This window comes from Ochotona princeps, chromosome 14 (genome assembly GCF_030435755.1).
Source record: "Ochotona princeps isolate mOchPri1 chromosome 14, mOchPri1.hap1, whole genome shotgun sequence".
In the NCBI taxonomy this organism is placed as follows: domain Eukaryota; kingdom Metazoa; phylum Chordata; class Mammalia; order Lagomorpha; family Ochotonidae; genus Ochotona; species Ochotona princeps.
This window is the reverse complement of record NC_080845.1, coordinates 29,330,707-29,354,992: the sequence shown is the minus strand read 5'-3', so window position 1 is coordinate 29,354,992 and position 24,286 is coordinate 29,330,707. Positions and strand designations below refer to the sequence as shown.

At 48.2% G+C, this 24,286-nt stretch overlaps 1 protein-coding gene across 1 annotated transcript in view; it reads left to right on the top strand.

The window, feature by feature from the left end:
- The first annotated feature begins 1,670 nt into the window (after positions 1-1,670).
- Positions 1,671-24,286, top strand: part of LOC101536565 (stimulated by retinoic acid gene 6 protein-like) — a 38,563-nt gene continuing 15,947 nt past the window's right edge. Inside the window, exons 1-9 of the mRNA XM_058672703.1 lie at positions 1,671-1,937; positions 9,632-9,707; positions 12,362-12,462; positions 15,140-15,270; positions 18,067-18,187; positions 18,624-18,669; positions 20,280-20,408; positions 21,705-21,775; positions 22,948-23,059. Of these exons, the coding sequence (XP_058528686.1) occupies positions 1,918-1,937; positions 9,632-9,707; positions 12,362-12,462; positions 15,140-15,270; positions 18,067-18,187; positions 18,624-18,669; positions 20,280-20,408; positions 21,705-21,775; positions 22,948-23,059 (807 nt within the window). The 5' untranslated portion in view covers positions 1,671-1,917. The remainder of the gene's footprint in view (positions 1,938-9,631; positions 9,708-12,361; positions 12,463-15,139; positions 15,271-18,066; positions 18,188-18,623; positions 18,670-20,279; positions 20,409-21,704; positions 21,776-22,947; positions 23,060-24,286) is intronic.

The window sequence follows — 24,286 nt, the reverse complement described above, 5'->3', positions numbered from 1 at the left end:
AGAAGGCTCAGGGGCAGATGTCTGCTGGGGGCGGGAGGTCAGAGGCAGCCACTGGTGGTCTCGATCCCGTTTTCTGGCAGTGTAACAGAATCGAGGCTCATTTTGGCTCACGACCCTGGATCCTGAGTCGTTCAGGATGGCAGTGCCAGCATCATGGACTTCTGATGAGAGCCTAGTGCTGCCCGGGGGCAAGATGGCCGAATCCCAAGGCGTGGGTGGCCTGCTTGGTGACTGAATTCTTGGTAACCAACCCAATCCCACGAGGGTGAGGAAGGCACCAGCTCTTCTTCGTGACCCCCATCATCCCTGAAAGCCACCTTCCAACATCACCATAGTGGTGCTCATGCGTCAGTCTAAGTGTAGGGGGCAAATCACATTCACACTGTCACAGCCACACAGCTGGGCTGAGGATCTAGGGTTCTAGGTGTTTTGCCCATGGCTCTACTTTCTGGAAAAGTTGAGGGCTTCCAATCTCAAGGGACTCCACTTGATGCTCCCAAATGGCCCTGACAGGATGCCATCTGCTGCCACTGCCTGTCCCCGTGGAGAGGCATCCCCACCCCGAGGCCCTGGTCACTTGCCACAGCTTGGTGAGACTGCCAAACACCAGCTTACTGCCTAGAAACATGATAGAAATGGCACTCCAGCTAGGATCTTGGCCTGCCTGGCAAGTGGGAACAAGAAGTGACCCAGGAGCACCTGTCCTCGGAGTCACAATCCCTGGTTTGCAGGTGCTTTGTAAATATCTGTGAGCTGAGTGAATTTGTGAGGTGGGGGGCTGTGAGAGAGTGCATAGAGCCAGAGCAGTTAGTCCTAGTTTGCCTGTGGACTTTTCCCCAGTGTTAAACCTAATCTAGAATCTTCTGGGAAGATACAAGTGGGGCTCAAGTCACTAAGATCATGGGAGGCCCAGCTAAGTAGGGCTACCAAGACAGTCTGGGAGAAGGGGAAGACCCAGGAGGAGTGTACTGGGTAGCTTCACTCTTTGCAAAGACAGAATTCCAGAGAGTGAAGTAAAGAGATCTTCTACTGCTGTTTCACTCCCCCTAGTGGCAGAAGCCAGGAGTTTCATCTGAGTCTGCCATATGAGTGGAGGGAATCAAACATGTGGGATATGTTTTCCAGGCCATTAGTAGGAAACTAGATGGGAAGTGGAGCAGCTGGGACACGAATCAGCACCCTTATGGAATTCTGGCACTGTAAGTGACTGCTTGACCAGATATGCCACACCATCGTGCTGCTCCAGAGGCATGCACATCCCTCCCACCACTATCTGTTGGTGAAGCCTTCTCTGGTTCTTGCTATTCGATGACAGGATGGCTGGCAAGGGCTTTCCAGGCCACAGATGAACTTTCTGAAAGGGGAGCAGCAATATCTGGCGGGCAGGCGGCTGGCTCTGCCATGGGCTTGCAGTTTGGTGTGAAACTTGTCTCTGCTCCCTGCTCCTGGGCAGATGGGCTGCCTTATTGCCTGAGAGATTCTGGCGGCCAAGGATCCTAATAGACTGATTGGAGGCAGAGTCCTGATTTATTGCCTGTATTCATTTTTACAGCTGGCCAGAGGGGCCATGGCCGCTGGGCAAAGTGCCAGCAGCAGGTGCCTGAAGGGGACAGTAGGATTCCAGGACCGAGGAAATGCGGAGAAGTCCCTGCAGCTGCGGTGTGATAAGACTGGGAGCAAGAGAAAAGTCACCGTGTGCTGACATGAGCCAGGTGTCTGTCACCTGCTTTCCCTTCTTGGGTAAATATTTGCCTGGCCACTTGCCTGTTCGTTGAAGTTTCGGGTGCCGTTGAAGAGAGCCAGCTGGGACACCGGCTGGTCGGAAGCTGTAATAACCCAGAGCCCAGAGAGGGATCAGAGAAGCTTCAGCGGTCAGCACACTGCTCACCCAGGCTACGACACAGTGGCCCCCCCAAAATGCTCGAGGCTGATTCCAGGTGAGCTGGGAGTGACGGGGCTGGTACATGGCGGGTTCCCTGCCATCCGCTGTTCTCTTTGAGGGGTGATGAGTAACAAAGACTGGGAGAATGGCATGGTTTAGCAGGTAAGGAGCCACATGGAGGCTTCTGGGCTGGCAAATGGGCTGCCCAGGTTCTTGAATCAGGGCCACAGGGGAGCAGGCAGAGTCTGGGAGGGTAGCAGGGGCCCTGGGTTCCATTTGTGCCTTGGCAGTCTGTGGCCAGAATTGCCTGGCTTGTTGAGTAGAGGCATGGCCTCTGTCCCAACTGACCTACAGCTTTTTCTCTAAACAACTTTTAATAATATGTACGTATTTATGGTGTGATATGTGCTGACACAGCTGCAGCTCACACTGAGAAACCATAGGGGAATAGGATTCATCATCTCCACTGCCCAGACCCACTCATGTGGCATGGATTTTGAAAGAGCTAAGTGAGATAATATCTATGAGAACTTTAGCCAAGGTCCAGTACATGGGAAGACGTCAAGCCATTGGTACTGTTAGTGATAGGTCATGCTTACATGATGTGTCTCACTAACTTTAGTCACCTTCTCTGCACCCCCCACCCCCCCCCCAGCTTTCTCCTTTCCCTCACTGTGTGAAGGCTGAGCACCCAAACCTGTTCAGCCTCTCTTTTCCCCTCCACCGACTCCAGGACCTGCCACTGTTTCACTCTCTACTTTTGGGAGAGCCGCCATTTTCAAGGTTCCGCCCATTACAGGGGTGCTGCCACCTTGGTATTTCTGGGCTGGGTGGGGTGCCCTTGGCATAATGTCACCTAGGGTTAGCCAAGACATCCTGGACAACGGGGTTTCTCTTGTTTTTTAGGGCTGAGTAGGGCTCCAGGGAGTGCTGGGCTGCATTTTCTTCATCCATCCGTCTATCCATTCCTGGGCCTTTGGGTTGATTCCACACCATGAGCACAGTGCACAGTGCTGCAGTAACCATAGGGATGGTGAGCTCTTGACTGGACCAGTGTTGTTTTCTGCGGAGAATCCCTTTAGCGCAGGAGGTAACTCCTTTGGCAATGCCATCTTTCATTTCTGGAGGAGCCGCCACATCATTCCCCTCATGGACCGTACTCATTTGCATTCGTGCCAAGGGTGGCAGTTTCCTCTCCTCCCAGTCAAGGTCATTTTCCCAACATCTTTTGGATGATGACCATTCTGGTTCTAAGGAGGTTGGGCCCACGGCTTGTGGTCCCACAAGGAAACAATGTGGAAGGATCGGAGATGAGAGGGCCGGAATTTAGGATTCTTGCTGCAGCCTTTAAGTGTTCAAGATCCAAGAGCTATTCCAAAATGTAACAAAACGTGGAACCATCACTGTGCATTGTCACAGCACCTGTTTAGCGCATGGAGGGGTGCTGAGGAGAACCAGAGAATCAGGGAGCCCCAAGAACACAGATAGATCTCAGTGAGAGTTACCTGCAGCTCCAGGGGAGCAGAGGCTGGCGGGGGGGAGGGGGCGGCGGGCAGAGGCAGGTGCACGGAGAGTCCTGGGAAGGGTTGAGGACTTGAAACTGGGCATTTCCATGGAGGTTGCCTGGCTAGGGAGAGGGGAAGGGCTGTGGCAATGAGGGGACAGTGGTAGGCTCAGATGTGATTTCTAGAACTATCCCTGCAGTCACAGATGGAGAAGGTGGCAGTGGGACCCTGGTCAGGTGTCACTACAGTGCCCTGAGCGATGGTGGCACTGTTCTGAGGGGAAACAGGTCAATGAGGGTGTTGTGCACATCCTAAAACAGACAGCCAGGAGGCAGGAATCTGTGATAAGACTGGGAGATCTCATCTCAGCCTGATGGCCTCTGATGCCCTGGGGTCTGTAACTGCTTTGCAGTGTCCCCTGAAAGGGTCCTCTTGTTCCCTGCCCCAGGCGCACCTCCATCACAGATGTGTCCAGCTCAGCAGGCCTGAGTTTGCTGCTGGTTGATCCAGGGAAAACAGGAGTTACTGCCCACTCCCATGACCCCAGTCACAAGATCCTTATCAATGTTGCTACATACCTGCGTGCCTGGACATATTTCATTTTAGAAAATGCACTAAGGGTTCAGATTCCTGCTCTGCCACTGTCACTAAGTGACTCCGGGCTTTTACTTAACCATTCTACAACCTCAATCTTCTCATCTGTGTAGTGGGAATATTTCATGTAGTGGCATGAATTTTAAAAAGGGCTAAGTGAGATAATGTCTATGAGAACCTTAACCAAGGTCCAGTATGTGGTAAGCCTTCAAGAAATTGGAACTGTTAGTTTTGTTTTTATTTATTTGAAAGACAGGGTGATAGATCTGCCATCCATTTGTTTGTTTCCCAAATGGCCCCAAAGGCCAGGGCTGGACCAGGTTAAAGCCAGAAGCTCCTGGGTAGCAGGGGCCCAAGCACTTGAACCATATTCTGTTTATTTACAAGGCTCATTAGATGGGAAGCGGAGCAACTGGGACTCCAGCTGGCTCCCAGATATAGAGTGCTGCTGTTACAGGCAGCAGCTTAACGCACTGCTCCATAACACCTGCCTCCGATTTCATTTTTGGAAAGAATATTCCTTCCACCTCCAGGGAACCCTTAAAGCCAGGCACAAGTCATCCGGGGCATAAGTTCCTGTAAAAACTCTCACCAGCTCCTACCATTTCCCTCATTCTGTGACAGAGCTAAGAGTGCCTTGGCTGAGCTGAGAATGACAGGAAAAAATCCTAGTGTTTGTTAATGGGGAAGTGTTTATACAATAGCCCAACTCGCCAGAGCTCTGGTTTCAACTCCTCTACCGGCTAGCTGTGGAAGATCTGGCAAGGTTCTTGAGGCTCAACTTTCTCATCTGTGACATGGAGTGAAAGCGGTTATTCTATAACAGGGCTGTTGGGAGGCTGAACCTGGCTAAAAAACATGCAGCCCTTCAAACTGAGCTGGATGCACAACAGGCCCTGGGGGAGGCAGGCTTACTAGTCACCCATGTGGGACATAGAGGGAAACCTGTTCCTGGAGGCTTGGCCAGGAGGGGACATCCCAAAAGGAGTGGTGAAGGTCCCAGCTCCCAGGGAACTCCCCGTGCAGTGGAGCACAGAGCCATGGAAAGACAGCTCTGAACAGTGGACCGGCTGGCTGCCATGCCCATGGACTGAGTCCCTCTCTGCTCACAAGTGACCACACTGAGACCCATGGCCGTGACTGTGGGAGTGAACAGATTCCAAGCAGTTTCTGGTGGCTGAATTTTGGAGGTCAGTAGCACCAGCAGGGCTGTCAGGCCAGGCTGGGCAAAGGTGTGCTGCATGGGGCCATCCCTCCGGCAGCACAGAGGGTGGCAGTGGTCATGGGGCCAGCCCGGCTGGCTGCTCTGGCTACTGGTTAACCAAATAAAAAACTTCAGTCCACTGTGAGGTCAGGAGCCCTGATGCCCCCAGTCCCTGGCAGGAGCCAGGGAATAACAGCATGGTACCCAGGCACACTGAGCTGAGCCTGGGGGGCATGGGAAGGAGGAACTCTGGGGAGTCGGCAGAGGGAAGGATACAGGACAGCAGAGTCTGGGGTCCATGGAGATAGAATCTCAAGTGGCCAGAGTCCACTTTCAACTTTGGAAAAGGAAATGCATGTGCCCTTGGTCAGGGCAGTGATAAGCAGGGGAGGGCCAGGGCTGCAGAGACTCTGCTCTGCAGGCATCAAGGTGTCTGATCCACGTAGTCACGGGGTTCCTTCTCAAGATGAGAAGCTTTAAAGCCTAGAGGGGCCCTGCTTGCCCATGGCTCACAGCAGGTACATGGTGGGTGTGGTTTTTGGGGCCCAGAGGACTGTTTAAGGCAGAAGGATCACCCTGGGGCCCAGGTGAGGCTTCACAGTTGCCCTACAGAGGAGCATGGCAGGGAGCAGGGGTGAGGACATTGAACCCTCAGATGGAGAGGATTCTGGAGCCTGAATCTCTACAGTGCTACAGCTGATCTCGTGGGTGGGCAGGGGGCAGCTCAGCAAGATGTGTACAAGACCACACAGGGGTCTGCACCTACCCACCTCCCAACCTTCCCCAGCCACTCAGCAAGCCCTTGGTGGGTTTATGACAAATCTGATCTGAGATTGGAAACCCCAGGTGAGGCTAAGATGGGGGATGGCTGGAGTTCAAAGTTGAACAACACGTGTCTCTAGCCTTTGATTAGCCAAGAAAAGGGTAGCTGTGGCATGAAGCTGGGGAGTAGCTGGGCAGGTGGGAGGTGGGGGTATGTCCCTTCCGGTGATGGCTAGTGACTGACCCCAGGTCGGGTGGTGGCAGGGAGCTGAGCAAGGGGACTGGGCACCATCTGGGAGAGGTGATGAGGTCTGAGCTGGACTTGTTAGTGACCTCACCTGCTGTTGACACTGAGCAGGCTGTGTGTTGAGGAACCTGCTGTGCCATGATGCATATTTGCCGAGTGTGTCATCTGGACTCAGGCCTCTGGGGGACAGATCATCTCTGGCTGAAAGTCACCTGATTGTCACATTTGCTGGTATTTCCTCCCCACTGCCACCCTCTGCCCCCAAACAACTGGTTGTAACCCATTAGTCATTTGTCAAATTAATTTAGTGATGATGACAGCAGTTCATAGAATGGAATGGGCTAGGGCAGAAAGGCATTGCACAACATTCAAAATTTGGAAGCACATTGTGTGTTGTTATACACACACTTCTGAACCTGTTCATATGTATGTGCTTAAGGCTTCCGGGCTTGGACAACCTCCTATTCTAGGCCATGGCCAGAGTCAAGGTTACATCTGCCTGTGCCATGCCTGACAGATGAGGACTAACCAGCCCCCCTTAGAAGGTGGACATTGATGCCCATGTACTTGTTATAAATTATCCCCCAAAAGCAGATACTTCATATACAGCAAATCCCTGATCGCAAAGCTCCTGATCGCAAATCTCAGGTGGCCAATTAATTCTTGCCAATTGTTTTCATTGATTCTGGTTGACCTATTGCATTTGTAGCTGACCTGAGGCTGCTGCTGATCGATGAGTGTGTTTTCAACATGCATGTGGGTTGATACTGAGATCTGCATAAATGAGTAAGACAAACGTGAAGCTGTGAAAACCACAGGGAGGCAGGACCCCACTCCTTTGTCAACAGACAAATGTGACTTTGCTGAATGAGATAAAAGTTTTTGCATGCTTTTAAACATATATGTACTTTATTTTCTATCTGAAAGGCAGATTTTCAGAGAGAAAGAGAGACAGAGAGGGAAAAATCTTCCATCTACTGGCTTACTCCCCAAATAGCTGCAGTGGCTGGAGTTGAGCCCATTCATAGACAGGAGCCAGGAGCCAGTAGCCAGGAGCCAGGAGCCAGGAGCTTCCTTTGGGTCTCCCATGTGGGTGCAGTGTTCAAAGGATTTGGACAATCTTTTGTTGCTTTTCAAGGCCATAAGCAGGGAGCTAGATTCGAAGCCGAGCAGCTGGGACAGGAACCAGAGCCTGTATTGGATGCTGACTCTTGTATATGCAGGATTAGCCTGTGAGCCATGCTGTCAGCCTGCAAGTAGTTGCATTCTTGTATGTTCTCAATTTTAAAAAAAATTATTTTATTTTTATTGGAAAGTCAGATATACGGAGAGGAGGAGAGACAGAGAAGAAGATCTTCCATTCGATGATTCATTCCCCAAGCAGCTGCAATGGCAGAGCTCCACTTATCCAAAACCAGGAGCCAGGAGCTTCTGGGTCTCCCACATGGGTGCAGAGTCCCAAGACTTTGGGCCATTCTCGACTGCCTTCCCAGGCCACAAGCAGGGAGCTGGATGGGAAGTAGGGCCACCAGGATGTGAACTGGCACCCATACATAATCCCGACGCGTGCAAAGCAAGGATTTTAACCACTCAATTACCACGCTGGGCCCCAGTTCTCAAATAAAAGAAGATTTATCTTATTTATTTGAAAGGCAGAGTTACAGAGAAGGAAGAGATCAAGATTCTCCATCCACTGGTTTATTCTCCATGGCCACAGTAGCCAGGTATTGGCCAGGATAAACCCAGAAGCTTCATCTTGCTTTCATAAGGCTCCAAGCACTTGGGCCTTCTTCTACTGCTTTGCCAGGTGCATTACCAGGGAGCTGGATTGAAAGTGGAGCATTCGGGACTTGAACCTGTACCTAGATGGGATGCTAGCATTGCAGGTGGTAGTTTAACCAACCACTACACCACAATGCTGGCCTCACATTTTTTTTTTGCCCTGTGAAGAGTTGCATTTGCCACTTGCTGTGATGTTATTGCTCTTGCCGCTCATTCACAGCCACATGGTATCCCCACGTGGGGAGCTGGGAGGGGCATGTGATAAGCACAGTGCAGGGTTCCCCCGCTCACACACAAACACAGTGCCATAGATGTGAAGCCTCTCCTGAGTCCAGCTCATCCATAGAGACACCCGGAAGTGATGAGTTTCGAGTCCTTATTGCCTTGGCTTTCACAGAGCTTATTTAATGCCGAGTCTGTAACATTTTAGTGATGTGTTCCTGACAGCACAAGCATAGGTTTTTCCAGACTTTGGCCTACCACCAGGTCTAACTCAGGTCTAACTCAGAACTCCAATGTCACCGTCTTCTAAGGCTGTGTAAACCAGGGCGCTCATAGGATGCGCAAAGAACCCCAACATATGGGCTGCCACATTGCTAGGCCACATGGACATGTTCACAGAGATAAAGCCCCGACACACTCAGGGACACAAACACCCACCCTTGAAGACAGACAGACCACATACGCACACACACACACATAAGCTGCCGCATTGCTGGGAAACATGAACATGCTCCCACAGACACCCCTCTCACACCCACTCAGCAACACTGCACACTGTGCATCCCCCTCTGCCTCCTTCCCTAGGTCTTCTCCACCCCAAGCCCCAAGGGCCAGTCCTTCTGCTGCCCCCTGAGCTCCCGTTGGGGCCTTTGGGATTCTCCTGGGCTGTGACCTTCCCTGCTCTGAGGCCCTCGCTGGGCCTGTGCTTCCCAAGGGAGGCACCCGTGGAATGTGATGACATTCCCCAGCCTCTCTGTGCCAGGCGCTGGATTGGATTCAGGGTCAGTGGTGAGTCAGTCCCAGCTGGGAAGGCTGGGGTCCCGAGCTCCTGTCCTCACCTCCTCCTGCTGAGTCATCGCACAGCTCCTGCTTGTTTTTCAGGAATACCCAGTCACCTGCTCCCCCTTGTCCTTGGTGCTCCTTAGCCTTGGCTGTGAAAACCAGGTCCAAGCTGATTGTCGGTGGAGCTGATGACACTTCCATCTCAGGGTCCCACATTTAGTACAGGACACTTGCAGGCCTCAGGGAGGCTGAGAAGGACTCTAGACAAAAGTGTTTGCATGGTTATATGTTGTCCTAAATTGTGAAAAAGGTATTTTTGTAGTTTTGTTTTTAAAAGATGCCTAGGTGAAGTTTGAGCCCCCAAAGAACCTGTATTTGTCCCCGCCCATGTCTTCATGAAACTAAGCTGTCAGGTGCAGTTAGTAGGGAAGCTGGAGAAGTAACCTGAAGAAAGAAGTATGAAGGATTAATCCACTTGGAAAACACACAACCCAAGTGAGGCACCCTGCCTCTGAGAAACGTAAGTTTAGAAAGATCATGTGGTCTTAGCCGACTACCAGCCCAACCCCACCAGAGGTGCTGGGGCTGGAGCGGCAGGGAGGGGGCAGTGACTGAGAATGTGAATGTGAATTTGGGTCCTTTTTTTTCAGGCCCAGTTGGGTTAATGACACCTGTGTTGGGTCGGTTAACATGGAGCTCTTTCTCCACTACTCCCTCATCCCATCAGTAAGTAAAGCAGGGTGGGGGGTTGGGGAGCAGCTGCTGTCTTACACATGGTCCCAGTGTGGCCTGCCTGGAACAGGGAGGAGATGGGGGCTGAGTTTCCTTCCAGAACCTCCACAGAGCTCTTACAATGTATATGGACAGGATGGGTAGGGGAAGGCTTTAAAAGGGTCGAGGATCATGGCTGTTGGCTTTCAGTGGAATCAAGAGAGGGTTTTCCAGGAAGTAAGCACAGAGCTTAGATGTGATGGAAGACCAAGGAAGGGGCATGTGTAGAGGCATTGCAGAGGGAAGGGAACAGGGGCTGAGAAGAGCTGAGCAGACCGTGGGCACTGCACAGAGGAGAACTTAGGTGGAAGGACTTGGGGCAGGGCCAGCTGGCAGAATTTTGCCTTAACTCTAAGCAGAATGAGAGGTAATCAGAATTTTTAGCTCAAGAGCAGAGTAACCAGATCTATGTTGCTTTTGTTTTAAGAGGTGGTTTATTTCCTTGAAAAGCAAAGTTACAGAGAATTTTCCATCTGCTAGTTCACTCCCCAAATGGCAACCACATCAGGGTTGGCCCGGGCCAAAGTTAGGAGCTAAATCTCCCACATGGATACAGGGGGCCAAACACTTGGGACATTTTCTATTGCTTTCCTGGGAGCATTCACACAGAGCTGAATTGGAAGTAGCCCATCTGGAACTGAATGCACACTCATATGGGATGCTGGCACTGCAGGTGGCATCTTAAACCCACTATGACATCGTGTTGGTGCCAAGCTTTATGTTTTTAAAAGGTTACTGTTTGCATTGTGGAGCTTAGAGACATGCAGGAGAAGAGGCTGGAAGATGAAGTAGAGAGGATTGCAAGGACCATTGTGAAGTTTTTACTCAGTTTTTAGCTCAGCTTACATAATGGTGGCTAATGTGAGATGTTTAGGAGATAAAAGCAGTTAAATTTTTGCAATGGGTTAGGTGGGGAGATTGGGGATGGGAAGAGTTTGGGGGTGACTCTTAGGTTTCTGACTTAGACATCTAGAAAGGTGGCAGTAGCTGCCACTGACTACCAGAGGAAAATTGGAAGAGGTCTAAGGGGTGGGCAAAGGAATGGGACAGGGAGAATCACATGTTCCCTTTATAACATGAAATTTGAGAAGCTTTCAGCGTATCCATCAAGAAATCTCAACTGTGCAGGTTTGGAGTTCCTGGGTGAGGGATGGGCCAGAATCTTCTGTCCATTAAAATCAGGGACTGGATGAAATCATCAAGTAGATAGAAAAGCCAGGAGGGAGAGGAGAGGCTCTGGGCTGAACCACGAGGAGCTGCAGACCCAGGGGTTGCCTAAAGAATGATCAGCAAAGGGCATCGAGAAGTACTGGAGGATACCAGAAGAGCATGACAGAGGCAGGCCCAGAAAAGAGGGAGTCCCCAAGAGGAAGAAGTGATCCACACTGTGGGGTGCTGCTGAGGAATCAGTCTGGATCTGAGCTGAAAAGATACATTGGATGGGGCCATGAGATGATCATTGGTGGCTTTGGCCATGGCAGCTTCAGGGTGAAGATGGGAAAGAGGGCAGGTTAATGGGGAGAGTGGGCAATGATGAGGAAAGTGCAGACAGTAGTCTGGAAGTTTCTAGCACAGAGAGGAGAGAGAAAGGCCACCCGGAGTGTGAAAACCAAATGCATAGGAACAAAGCAAGGAAGGACCCTTCTGTTTGTCTTTCTAAAGCATCTGAGGTTCCCAACTCATGTCTGGGAGAGACTAGCTCTGAATCTCCATCTGCTCAGGGCAGCATGCAGGAAAGCTCAGTACAAAGCATTCTGGTAGCTCAAGGGTGCCTGTTGCCAGCCCCTGACTCTGGAGTGTGAGGGCCAGAGACATGTTTTTTAAATTGTTCTAAAGCAGGTCCAGTGCAGTTGTATAGTAGCTGAAGTCCTCACCTTGCATGATGTGCTAGTTTCCCATATGGGCTCCAGTTTGTGTCCTGGCTGCTCCACTTCCCTGTCAGCTCCCTGCTTGTAGCCTAGGAAAGCAGTGTAGGACAGCCCAAAGCCTTGGGACCCTACACCCACATGGGAGACCAGAAGTTCTTGGCTCCTGGCTCCTGGCTTTGGATCAGGTCAGCTTTGGCCATTGTGGTCACATGGAGAGTAAACCAGGAAATAGGAGAGCTTTCTCTGTCTCTCCTTCTCTCTGTAAATCTGACTTTTAAATAAATAAATCTTTAAAAATTGTCCTAAATCCATGCGTAGTTTTTTCATAATCTTCATTTTTCACATTAAGATTTGTTTAATCACTTGAAAGGCAGCATCACAGAGATCTTCCATCTGCTGATTGACTCACCAAAAGGGTACAATGGCCCAGGGCTGAGCCAGGCCAAAGCCAGGAGCCTGGAATTCCATCTGGGTCTCCCACATGGGTACAGGGGCCCAAGGACCTGGGCCATCCTCCACTGCTTTCCCAAGTGCATGAGCAGAGAGCTGAATGGAAAGTGGAACAACCAAGACTCAACTTATGCCTGTAGGGAATGCCAGCATTGCAGGCAGAGGCCCAGACTGATATACTGCAATGTTGGTGCTTAGAGGTCACAAATATTCTGAGCATTCTGCCACCCAAACGTGAGGATGTCAAGGCCATGCTGAGATGCCTACTGATTGTCTTTTCTCTTCTTCCAGCTCGTCATCATCTTGATCTTGTCCTTTCTCCAAAGACGAGAGCACCACCGAGAAAGAGGGGATACCTTTTCCCTCCTGCAGAACCACTTTGCGATTGTCATGTAAGTTGAGTCAGGGTCAACCCCTGTGGCTTGGGGTGCTCTGTGGCTGGGACCAGTGCCAACTGTAAGGCCAGGATAGCTCCCAGGATCCCTCCTGTCTCACCAGCACCACATATTCTCTGCCCATCCTTGCCCCAACCCAACCAAAGCTCTGAGAATCCAGAAGGGTTCCCAAGTCACTCAGGGCTGCTTCAGACATCCCAAGAAGACTCAGCCCACTGTGGAGAAGGCCTTCCCACCATTGAGACTGGTATATCTGCCAAAAAACACCCTGGGGAATGTGTTGTTCAAGCCAAGAGGCAGGAGAGTGTGTGCCCAGTGGCTGAAGGCAGTAAGGCTTCATGATGACGTATACCATTGGTTATGCACTAGGACACCTGCTGGACTAGTATTCAGGATTTTCTAGGTCTGCTGTTATGAGACTGTGCACCCCTTTACCAGTGCTCCTTCACTTCTGAATGCTCATCTCCTTACCCCTTCACCTTCACACCATCTTCATCATCATGCAACTGACATTTAAAAAAAAAAAGATTTATTTATCTGTTTGAAAGACAGAGTTTTTCTATGCACTGGTTCACTCCCCAAATGGTTGCAATGACTGGGATTGAGTCCAGCTAAATCTATACTGGTCTTCTGTATGAGGGGCTGAGGCCCAAGCACATAGGCCATCTTCTGCTGCCTTCCCTTGGCACATTAGGAAGGAGTCTGATGGAAAGCAGAGCAGCCAGCACATGGTCAGCACTCCAATATGGGGTGCCAGTTGCAGACAGGTGGTGGCCCAATCTGCTGTGCTGTGATTTAAGTCTATGTAGCTACCATTGATCTCAGTGTCTCTGACTCAGACACTATATTACTTTACCTGCATGACTTTGATGCACCTCTTTGCCAGTCATACATGATAATGAAGTTTTTTATCTTCATGCAATTAATGAGAAAACTCAGTCTCAGAGATTTGAAAAGGCTTGCCCAAGCTCATAAAACTATCAGGTTAAAAGTAACAGTTTTAACTTGGATCAGTTTGCTATCCTCTGATCTTATAACTTGAACAGGTTCAAGCTGTGTGTCTGAAGTCCTGGCATTGGACCATGGAGAAGAGAAAGGAAGCCAGAATGTCAGGGCCCAGGCGAGGGCTGACCCAAGCTGTCTGGATAAGAGGTTCATTGGGGATACCACCCCCTGGGGAAGGCAGCTCTTCCCAAATGTGTGGGGCTAAGATACATGAGAGAAGGCCAGAAAAAGGCAGTGGGTGAAGATCTTCAGTTTTGCCCTGAGCAATTGGCACGCCCAGCCTGTACAGAGATGTAAGACATGCAAGAAGTGGCTCCATGGCAATCACATTCAGCTGCATAGAGCTGAATGATAATAGCACCATGCACTAGTTCCCAGATCAGTGCCTCAACAAAGCTCCTATTAGCTTCACTCTAAAGCAAACCTTCACCTGCACTTGACGTCCCCCAGCTTTTCCAGCAGTTCTTGGTGTGCTGTCCACAGCAACTCTGTGATGTGAGCAGGGAAGGGGCTTCCATCTGTTTTAGATCTGGGGAAACTAAGTCACATATAGCCCAGAAGTCCTAGTACAAGTGGGGTCTGGTTTAAAATGCAAGTCTGTTCAGTGTAGGGCTGACCCACAAATCTGTGCTAGGCATACACTCTTTTCAAGGTGCTGTGTCTCCACCCCAGGGGAGTTTCTGGTTGACTAAGCAAGCAAGCAGTAGCATGGGGAGCTGTGCCAACATGGGGACTTTAACTTGAGGCCCAGGAGACATATGTGAGACAGCCAGGTTAGGAGCAGATGACCAAGGAGGCTGCCCCAAAGTCGGGTGGAAACGAGTGAGCACAGGGGGCCCTTCTGCCGGAAATGTCTGGCTCTCTCAGCCTTTTCCTTAAGTTTCATTATGTTTTCCTTAAGGCCCCATTCTATGGATCCTTTTTGTTAGCACCTTCTTTTCTCAAGTGCAATGGTTGATTCTGATCTAGGAACTGATAAGCCACTTAAGCTTTTTTTTTTTTTTTTAATAAGACAGGACAAAAAAGGATGTTTTATCCAATCATAGAAATCTCACAGAAACCTATATGACAAGATCCAGACGTATTTTCCCTTGGATATGGGGAGGGCATCATTCACATGGGAACTTCATACTATGTTTTTAAGAAGCAGCCTAAAGATTCTGGTACCTGCAGTTAAATGCCATCAGTGCACAGTAGTCAGGTTGCAGCAGTGGCATATTCAAGGGCAGTGTGCTACGTACTCTATCCGTATGGAGTCAAAGTGGTAACACCAATGATGCCCAGACCCTCTTCAGTACACTGGAAGGAAGAATTCTCACACAACAGTGCAGGGCCAGCACCCTAAGATCCACCCAGGACATACTCCTTTTTTGTAAAGTTTCTTGGGTCAGTGTTTCTCTTATCCGATTTTGCCTTACCACTAGAGACTTTTCTAGTGTCCCCTCTCAGACCTGGATCTTCGCTGGAATAAGAGTTTTGCCTTCTTGTTAGTGCCCTGAATCCTTGCCTAGCCCCTTACCTGGCACAAAGGACCATGGGAAGCATCCATTGCAATGAGCAGTTCACCGTCAGAGAAAGCCTTCCTCCAGGAGAAGTCACCACTTTGGAGCTGACCTGGAAATGTGTCAGAGCCACCTCTGGCCTCATCAGCTGTTTCTGTTGTTCGCAGGCCTCTGGACTTCGTGGGTACTTTCCGTAACCGATGGTCCTATGGAATCGCCTTTGGGGCCACAGCCAATAAGATCATGTTCTTGTTCTCAGAAGGCTACGAGCCCCTGCCAGTGCCTGAGTGGGCCCAAGGTACTGAGGCTACCTCTGACTTGCTGGGGAGTTCACCATAGAAATTCTTACTCTCTGAGAGCATGTTGCAGGGGTGTCCTGTGGTCTTAGATGCCCACTGTACAAAGTTGGAGTTTTTCCATATCCTTGCCAACATTTGGTATGGTTGGTCAATCGCTTAATTTTCAATACTACTATTACAGATATTTTATGATGTCTCACGCAGTCCACATTTTCATAGCAACTAATGATGTTGAGCATACTTTCTTTTTTAAAAAATGATTTATTTATTTCAAAGGTAGAGTTACAGAAAGAGAGAGGGAGAGAGATCTTCCATCCACTGGTTCACCCCCAAAATGGCTGCAATAGCCCAGGACTTAGCCAAGCCAAAGAAGCCTGGAATTCCATCCACATCTCCCACAGGGGCACAAGGACCAAGCAACTGAGTCACTTTATGCTGCTTTCCCAGACCTGTTAACAGGAGCTGGATCAGAAATGGAACAGCTGGGACTCAAACTGGTGTCTGCATGGAATGCCGACATCACAGGTGGTGACTTGACCCACTGCACCACAGTACCGGTCCCTGAGCATACTTTCATGTGCTTATTTGCTGTTCCTAAACTTTCTTTGAAAAAATATCCATTCAAATAATTGACCTATGTATTAAAAAACTGGACTTTTTGTTTTCTTGTTGCACGTTAGGAATTCTTTACACGTTCTGGTTCCATTACCAGATTTATCCATTTTAAGTATATTCTCCCAGTTTATGGCTTGTATTTTTCTCCTCTCAATAGAATTTTTTTGAAGAGCTGACTTTTTAAACGTTTATGAAATTATATTTATTTATTTTTGGGAATCATATTTATGGTATCATGAAAGAAATCTGTTCAAGCTAAGATCATTGTAGATTTTCTTCTATGCTTTCTCCAGAGGTTTTATAGTCTTAAGTTTTGCATTTACATCTATACTGTATTCTGAGTTCATTTTTTGCCTTGGGGTAGCGCTGTTGGCTACAAAAACCCACCCTTTGCCCAGTGAATGGCCTCTGTGCCTTTTCTGAAAGTTAGTTACATATGTGTGGCTCTATTTCTGAACTCTGTTCTACTCCACTGATCTCTTAGTCTGCCTTTGCACCAATACTACACTGTCTTGATTAATATACATTTGAAATAAACCTTGAAATCAAGTGATATTCATTTGCCAACCATGTTAATATTCCATGATGCTATTTTAGGTCCTTTGCATCTTAAATCATAAATTTTAAGCAATTCAAGATTATGTGTCTTGGAGAATTTTTTTCTTTTGTGTGTACTTTGAGTTAGTTGAATGGATCTTTATAATATTTTTCAACTTTAGAAAAATTTCAGCCATTATTTCTTTATTCTTTTCCTCCCCACAATGAGGAGCCCAATAACACATTTATTATTTATGTAATTATATACTATCTTATTTTATTTTTTTAAAAAAGTTTTATTTATTTTTATTACAAAGCCAGATATATTGTTTTGATAGATGAGAAGCTTAGCTCATTGTTGAAGCAGTAAAGAAAATTACTAGATACGACAATAGGCATGAAGATTTGCTAGAAAGATGATAAGAGTCCTCATACACTGGCTTCTCATGAGGGAATGGTCGTATGCAAAATGAATGTGGGAAGGTTGTCAAGCATTTAGAAAAGCAAAATTTTTATCTTGACTTGTGAAAATATTTTATTTCATTTATAATTGCATTAGCTTAATGTTACATCATAGTTTAAATATCAAGTAAATAAAAGAACTTCCATAGAAACCCAGTAAACTTTATCTTGGTTTTTCAAGAACTTCCATATTTTTGTGGAGTGTTCACTAGAGAAATAAAAATGTTTTATTAATAAAAAAAAAAAAAAAAAAAAAAAAGCCAGATATACAGAGAGGAGGAGAGACAGAGAGGAAGATCTTCCGTCTGATGATTCACTCCCCAAGTGACCGCAATGCCTGGAGCTGCTCCTGTCTGAAGCCAGGGGCCAGGAACCTCTTCCAGGTCTTTCACTCGGGTGCAGGGTCCCAAGGCTTTGAGTTCCACTACTTTCCCAGGCCACAAGCAGGGAGCTGGATGGGAAGTGGAGCCACCAGGATTAGAACCGGCACCCATATGGGATCCTGGTGTGTTCAAGGCAAGAACTTTAGCTGCTAGGCCACGCCGCCAGGCCCATACTATCTTATTTTCTAGATAACACTAAATTTTCCATTTTATCCACCTTTTATTCCTTATTTAATGACACAGTCAATACAATTTTTAGCCATTTTAAGTGAGCATAACAGCAGCATAAAGTACATCTACAATATTGTATAACCATGACAAATGTCTTTTTCCAAAACCCTTTCGTCACCCCAAACATAAACTCCAGAAGTGCCTGATGCAGGTCCCAGGTCCAGGTGAATGTGCAGTGAAGGTCACCGGCATGACAAAGCTCAGAGCCGCTTAGCTGCAGGATTAATGTGACCATGGCCTTGAGTAGGATACACCCAGTAGCATGCAAGAGGGTTCTGCATGCTCCATCTCACCTGTGCCCATGTTGCCAGGGTGTACCTGCAGTAGTTGACTTTCAGTTCTGGGCTTGTCTCTCTAATCTCTTGGTACTGTGAGCTAACCCACTATAACCATCTTAGTGGGAAGTCCAGGGCATGGCACAGAGTAGGATTCAAGAAGGTGTGGTGCTCAAGCACATCAACACTGCCTCATTGTTTATTATTGTATAAAGAGAAGCATAAACTCCCTGCATGTCCCCAGGACTCATGGCAGAGGCTCTCATAGCACCTCTGTTCCTTTCTCACTCAGCCTTCGTGCTACTGATTGGTGGCCTTGAAGTTGGCCTGGCCCACTACCCCTTCTTTGCCTGCCTATCGTCGCAGTTCCGACTGGTCAGCTCCATCTTTGGCTTCTGCTACTCTCTGACCTGGTAAGAGGAGCTCTGCCTGCCCGTCTCTGTCCCTGCCACCTATGGCCACAGCTGCAGCACTGGACAAAAAGTGGGAGATGATCTGCGTGTTCCCTGCTGGAGGGCATTTTTGGCTAGCACAGAAGTCCAGGTGGGCAGCCGTGACTTGTCTGAGGCCACATAGTGACCCATCTCCTCCCTGGATGACATGGGGGATGGGCAGGTGAGCTCTCTGAGCCTTCTTCACAGGTTCTGAGATCGAGTTCTCCGTGAGGGGAGTGTTCAGCATAGGTGGTAGACACCTGTTTTGGTGTAGGAGGGTACCTGATCAGGAAGGATTCGCATGGAGGCCTGGGAACCAGCCTTCCCAAGAGCTGTTTTCTTAGGGGGCCACTCCTGGGGCTGTGGTGTAGGGAGGACCCACTGGGGAGGCCCAACCCTGTTTCTATTTCTGCAGGTTTGTGGTCACCCTTCTTCAAGTCTCCCAGTGCCCCCACGGCCCGGTAAGTCCCTGTGGACATGGGTGAGAGTGTTCAGTCCCTTCACGATAACCAAGTCACTGTGTAACCTCAGACAAACCTCTGTCCCTCTCTGGTCCTCAGCTTTCTCTTCTGTGCACCAGGGGAACTGGTACTGCTCATGATGCTTCCCTTTGGGTCATGCCTTGGTTTCATCCAGTCGCTTGCTTATCCACAGACAGATGTGTCCTTCCTGGAATCTGCCTGTGGTCCTGAAAGGCAGGAAGCTCCATAAGCCCATGAGGCCAAGCTTTATCACGTGGCCCATGAGAAGCAGCAGAGTTGGGGATTGAAGCTATGTTTGATTGACATGGAAACCCATTTCTTTTCACTTTAAGTGGCCTCAGTTTCCCCATCTGTAAAATGGAAGACTGGGAGTACATGGATTTCTGGCAGCTTTGCAGTGCACAGTCCTTGTCAGTGTTGGAGGAAATCAGATCATCCGTGTAGCCCTGGACTTTTGGGAAAGAGCCTAGAAGAAACAGTGGTGGCCCACGACAGTGAGCAGGAGGGGAAGCATGAGAGGGGACCCAGGCTGCAACTGTCCAGAGCCCTGGCTACACTGTTACCAGTCTTAATCTCAGTTGGAGGAATAAGGGGTGTGATGAGGAGAGGTCTAGCTGAGCTGGTCTGAAAAGTGACAGCATTGACAGACCCTGCCCCCAAAATACAACCCCCCGTTCTGTGCCACTGACCTCCTGAGACCACCCCCAAGGTTTTCAGTTTTCCAGACGTGCTTTTGCAAGTGAATATATTTGTGTGGAATGGGGCAGTGGGAAGATAGGATCCTGCTCCTGTGTTCAGGTTCAGCTGCTGCATGCAAGGTGTCCTGGACAGGGTGTGAGGGGTTGAATGTTTTGGTTTTTTTTGTTGTTTTTTTTATGATTATTTATTATTTTTAATTCATTAATTACATTGTATTATGTGACACAGTTTCATAGGTACTTGGGTTCTCCCCACCCCTCCCCATACCCTCCCACCATGGTGGATTCCTCCACCTTGTTGCATAACCACAGCTCAAGTTCAGTTGAGATTCCCCCATTGCAAGCGTATACCAAACATAGAGTCCAGCATCTTATTGTCCAGTCAAGTTCAACGACTTCTTAGGTATACCCTTTCTGGTCTGAAGACAGAGCCAGCAGAGTATCATCCCAGTCAATTGAAAGCTCCAACATACCATCAGCAAAAATTTACATCATTATGAATGTTTATACTGTCTCCACTTCACCGAGCAGAAAGATGAGGCTTGGTAGGCCACGGAACTCAGTTACAAAACTACAAGTGGAAGCCAAAAATAAAGAAGTCCAATTTGGTCTCCTGTCTTCTGCAAATCTTCTCTGAAACATTATTGATAAATATGAAACCTTGGCAAGAGTTTATAGCAAGACCTGGCTCCTGGTTCTCTGCCCTCTGAGTCCTTGGTCACTCCCACAGTGCAGGACTGGAAAGCACAAGTGAGCTACCGACATTGGAGCTCCCAGGGAGTCGGCCTTGGAGGGGGCCGGCTGGGAATACCTAGAGTCCTGTCTCTTGTTTCACCTGCTGGCCTGGCCCTAGTTCTGTCCTCTGCAAGCCTGAATCTGCTTCTGTTGCAGTTCCTTGGGAGGTATGAGACCATCATGTTCCACTGGCCCTCGCTGCTGTGCCTGGCTTTCCTGCTAGGCCGCTTCCTGCACATGTTTGTCAAGGCACTGAGGGTCTACCTGGGCCGGGAGCAGCAGCCGGTGAGTACTGAGTGTCAGCACTCGGGGTGCTTGGGAGGTGGGAGATGCTACTGTGAAAGCTCACATTCAGGTTCAGAAGCTCCAACTCAGAAAGGTGAATTGAGCAGCCCAAGATCCCCCAGCTATTCAACAATAGGCCTAGATGGTTGGGTTGTGGAGCCTTTCTCTTAACCCCTATTGTACACAGGTGTATGATTGTTGGACACTCACTGTAAAGCCTTCCAACACATCCCTTTGATGATGCCAGAAGTATAAGAAATGCAGCTTTAGCAGGCATAAAAGCATGTTTGCTGTCCAGCAGCGATAGACTTGGTGCATGGAGCCTGACAAAGAATACATGTGGACTACTGACTAATGGTTGATAGCTAAAGTTTATTACCAACATCAGATTTTTTAAAATTATTTATTATTTAACTTCATTAATTACATTGTATTATGTGACACAGTTACATAGATACTTGGGTTCTCCCCACCCCTCCCCAAACCCTCCCACCATGGTAGATTCCTCCACCTTGTTGCATAACCACAGCTCAAGTTCAGTTGAGATTCCCCCATTGCAAGCGTATACCAAACATAGAGTCCAGCATCTTATTGTCCAGTCAAGTTCAACGGCTTCTTAGGTATGCCCTCTCTGGTCTGAAGACAGAGCCAGCAGAGTATCATCCCAGTCAATTGAAAGCTCCAACATACCATCAGCAAAAATTTACATCATTATGGAATTAATTGACATAGTAATGAGTTGTCATGTATACATCAGGGAGGGGGTTTGAGTAATTTACATTTCAACAGCAAGAGGTAGTCCCCTAATACACAATTTGTTCATCTAGCAGGTGCCTTCCCTCAGTCTGTTAATTCCTGTTCCCCTGCCTGGGGGAGGAAACGTCTCTTTGCTGTATTAGCTAAACCTGTAGACTAGGGAGTTTCTTGTCTATTCATTTCCATATCCATCGCTGCCAGGGTCTTCCCAGTGGCATTGAGAATAGCTCTGCTCCACACTGACCAAGATTCACAATGTCCTTCCACATAAGGGTGGGATTTGGAGCATTTGGTTCTCATCATGATGGCCCCAGCTATTGCCAGCTGTCACAGAGTCTAAGGGAAAAGACAGGTGAGAAACAGAGGAATGCAGGGATGCCTGACCGCATGGCTTTCCATGTAACCATACATCTGATCAACAACGAATGGGGGCCTGGCTCTTCTGTGGCAGAAATGCAAGGTGCGCAGGAATGACTAAACCCTGTGCCCCAGTTCTTGTCCTCCATGGTAATCAGTGCCTGCCCATCTCTCTCCTGACAGGAAGAGACTGGGATGCTGGAAGCGCACCAGGCCCAACATGTGCAAGAGCTGCTGCGGAAGCCATGCCCCCGGTAAGCCCTGGTCCCAGCTGCTGACTGCCACCGGCTTAGCTGGGTCACCTGGGATGGCCCTGGAGTGGTCAGAATTTGTGGGGCTGGACACAGGGAAATAATGGGTAGCCAAGAGCTGGCTCCCTAAGCCTCCCTCTGCTCTCAGCTCCACTTCTAACTGTTGGCTTCACTGTGAAGTGGGTTTTTTCCACATGGTGGCCCCTTGGACTAAAAATTCATTCCTAGCTATTCCAATAAAAGTCCCATGAATGTGTTTCATTGGATCAGATTGGACCACATGACACCTCTGAGCCAACGTATGTGGCTGGGTATACTGGACTACATGGATTGGCTAAACTTGGGTCACATGGTTCCACTTTACTGCTAGGAGCTAAGGAGTGATGTCAGCAACACTTACTTAGCCTGGTCCCAAGACAGGGGAGGGGTAGTTCCCCAAATTCAACCTGAAGTGCTATTATTACTAGAGGATAGCCAGGCAAATGCACCTGAAGTTCAGGGGTCACAATGACCAGCCCACCGCTGCTTCTGCCACTGGAAACACAGGGTTGTGTCTCATGAAGGGACGCTTCTAATCCATGCTCATACAGTGGCAAAGCTAGTACTGCATAGAGCTAGATTCGGCTGCTAGAGCTGAAAACTCAATGTAACAGTGGCACAAATGAAAGAGATGTTATTCCTGGCTCTTGTGTAAGAGGTTTGGAGCCAGCCAGTCCATACTCAGCCTACACTTTCTCATGACGGTGCACTGAAATCCATCTTTCTGCCTCAGTACCTTGGGATGCGTTTTCCATCTTCCAATGCATCTTTGAGGTCCATGAGGGCTGTGGAAGCTCCAACCTGCACCTGCCACTATGTCTGCACTTCAGACCGCAGGTAGAAGTGGGGAGCAAAGGAGGTCTGCCAGCTGCAGCAGCTCCATCCAAGCAGCCTCCTTGGTGTCCCACAACACCCTGTTAGTCTCGACTTAGTTGTCACTCTTAAGGAAAGAATGTTGGTGTTTCTGTTTGATAAATGATTGCCTTCCCCAAAAGAAGACCTCAGGGAGAAGGAAAAGTGTACAAAGTACTGATGTTTCTCCCCTTAAACTAAATGTCCAGATGGGGTGATGTTTAGATGAACCATGTATGTTTAGATGAACCATAGCCTCTCTGTTTCTTGGTGTTCATTCACAGAGAGAAAAAAAGGTCTTGGTTCCAAACCAGGATATATGAGTGGGACCCCTGCTTCCACTTCCCCAGCAGAATGATCGGAACCATTGTACTGGCTTTCATATGTCTGTATCTTGTAAGTAGCTCTGAAACAATACACTACTTGTTTTTAAGGAGTTATTTATTTGAGTGGCAAAGTGTTGCAGGAGCTGGGGGATGTACAGAAAGATTGATCTTTCATCGGCTGATTCATACTTCAAGTGGCTGCAATGGGACCAGGACTGATGTAGGCTGAAGTCAAGAGCCCAGAATTCCATCTAGGTCTCCCTTGTAGATGGCAGGGACCTAAGTCCTTGGACCTTCTTTATGTATTAGCGAGGACCTGGATGGGAAGCAGAGCACCCAGGACTCAAATCAGAACTCTGATGTGTGAAATCACAACCAGCAGCTAAGCCTACTGAACCACAGTGCCAGCTTATTTTTATATTTTATACATGGGGCAGGGTAGGAGCTGGGGTTATGAACTCTGAGATAAACACATCTTCCCAAAAAGGCAAATAAAAATTGAATCTTGGTAAAGTAAAGATGTATGATGCTTTGCCCTCACCATTTTGACCTCAAGACTACTTTGACCCATACAGTGACTATTATTAATAAAAGTAACAGAAGCAAAATCGAGCTGAAAATTGTTACAACTCCATGTGATAAAGTTTGCCATGACCTAAAAGTTGATAGAAGCAAAAAGCATGTTAGAAATTATTCTGATATGTGTTTTTAAGAATACGGATCCTTAAAGAAAACTTATAAGGGCAGAATCTACAGCCCGTACACTATGCTATGAATAAAAATCAGATCAGTTAAATTTGATCATGAGATAAATAATTTCAATGACTTAAAAATAAAAGTACATACATTAGAATACTAGACTTGGTTTATTGTGCAGTAATTTTTAGTGTATCAAACATTTACACTTTTTAAAATAGATTTATGTATTTTTATTGGAAAGTCAGATATACAGAGAGAAGGAGAGAAGAGAGAAAGATCTTTTGTATGTTGAGTCACTCCCCAAGTGACCACAATAGCTGGTGCTGTGTTGATCCAAAGCCAAAACCCAGGAGCTCTTCCAGGTCTCCCACATGGGTGCAGGGGCCCAAGGCTTTGGGCCATCCTCCACTGCTTTCCCAGGCCACAAGCAGGGAGCTGCAAGGGAAATAGAGTAGCTGGGACATGAACTAGCACCCATATGGGATACCCGGAGCATGCAATGTGAGGACTTTTAGCCATTAGGCAACTATACTGGGCACTACACCTTTTTAAGCTTTTTTTTTGCAACCAAAAAATTATTTATTAGTTATTTGTTTTA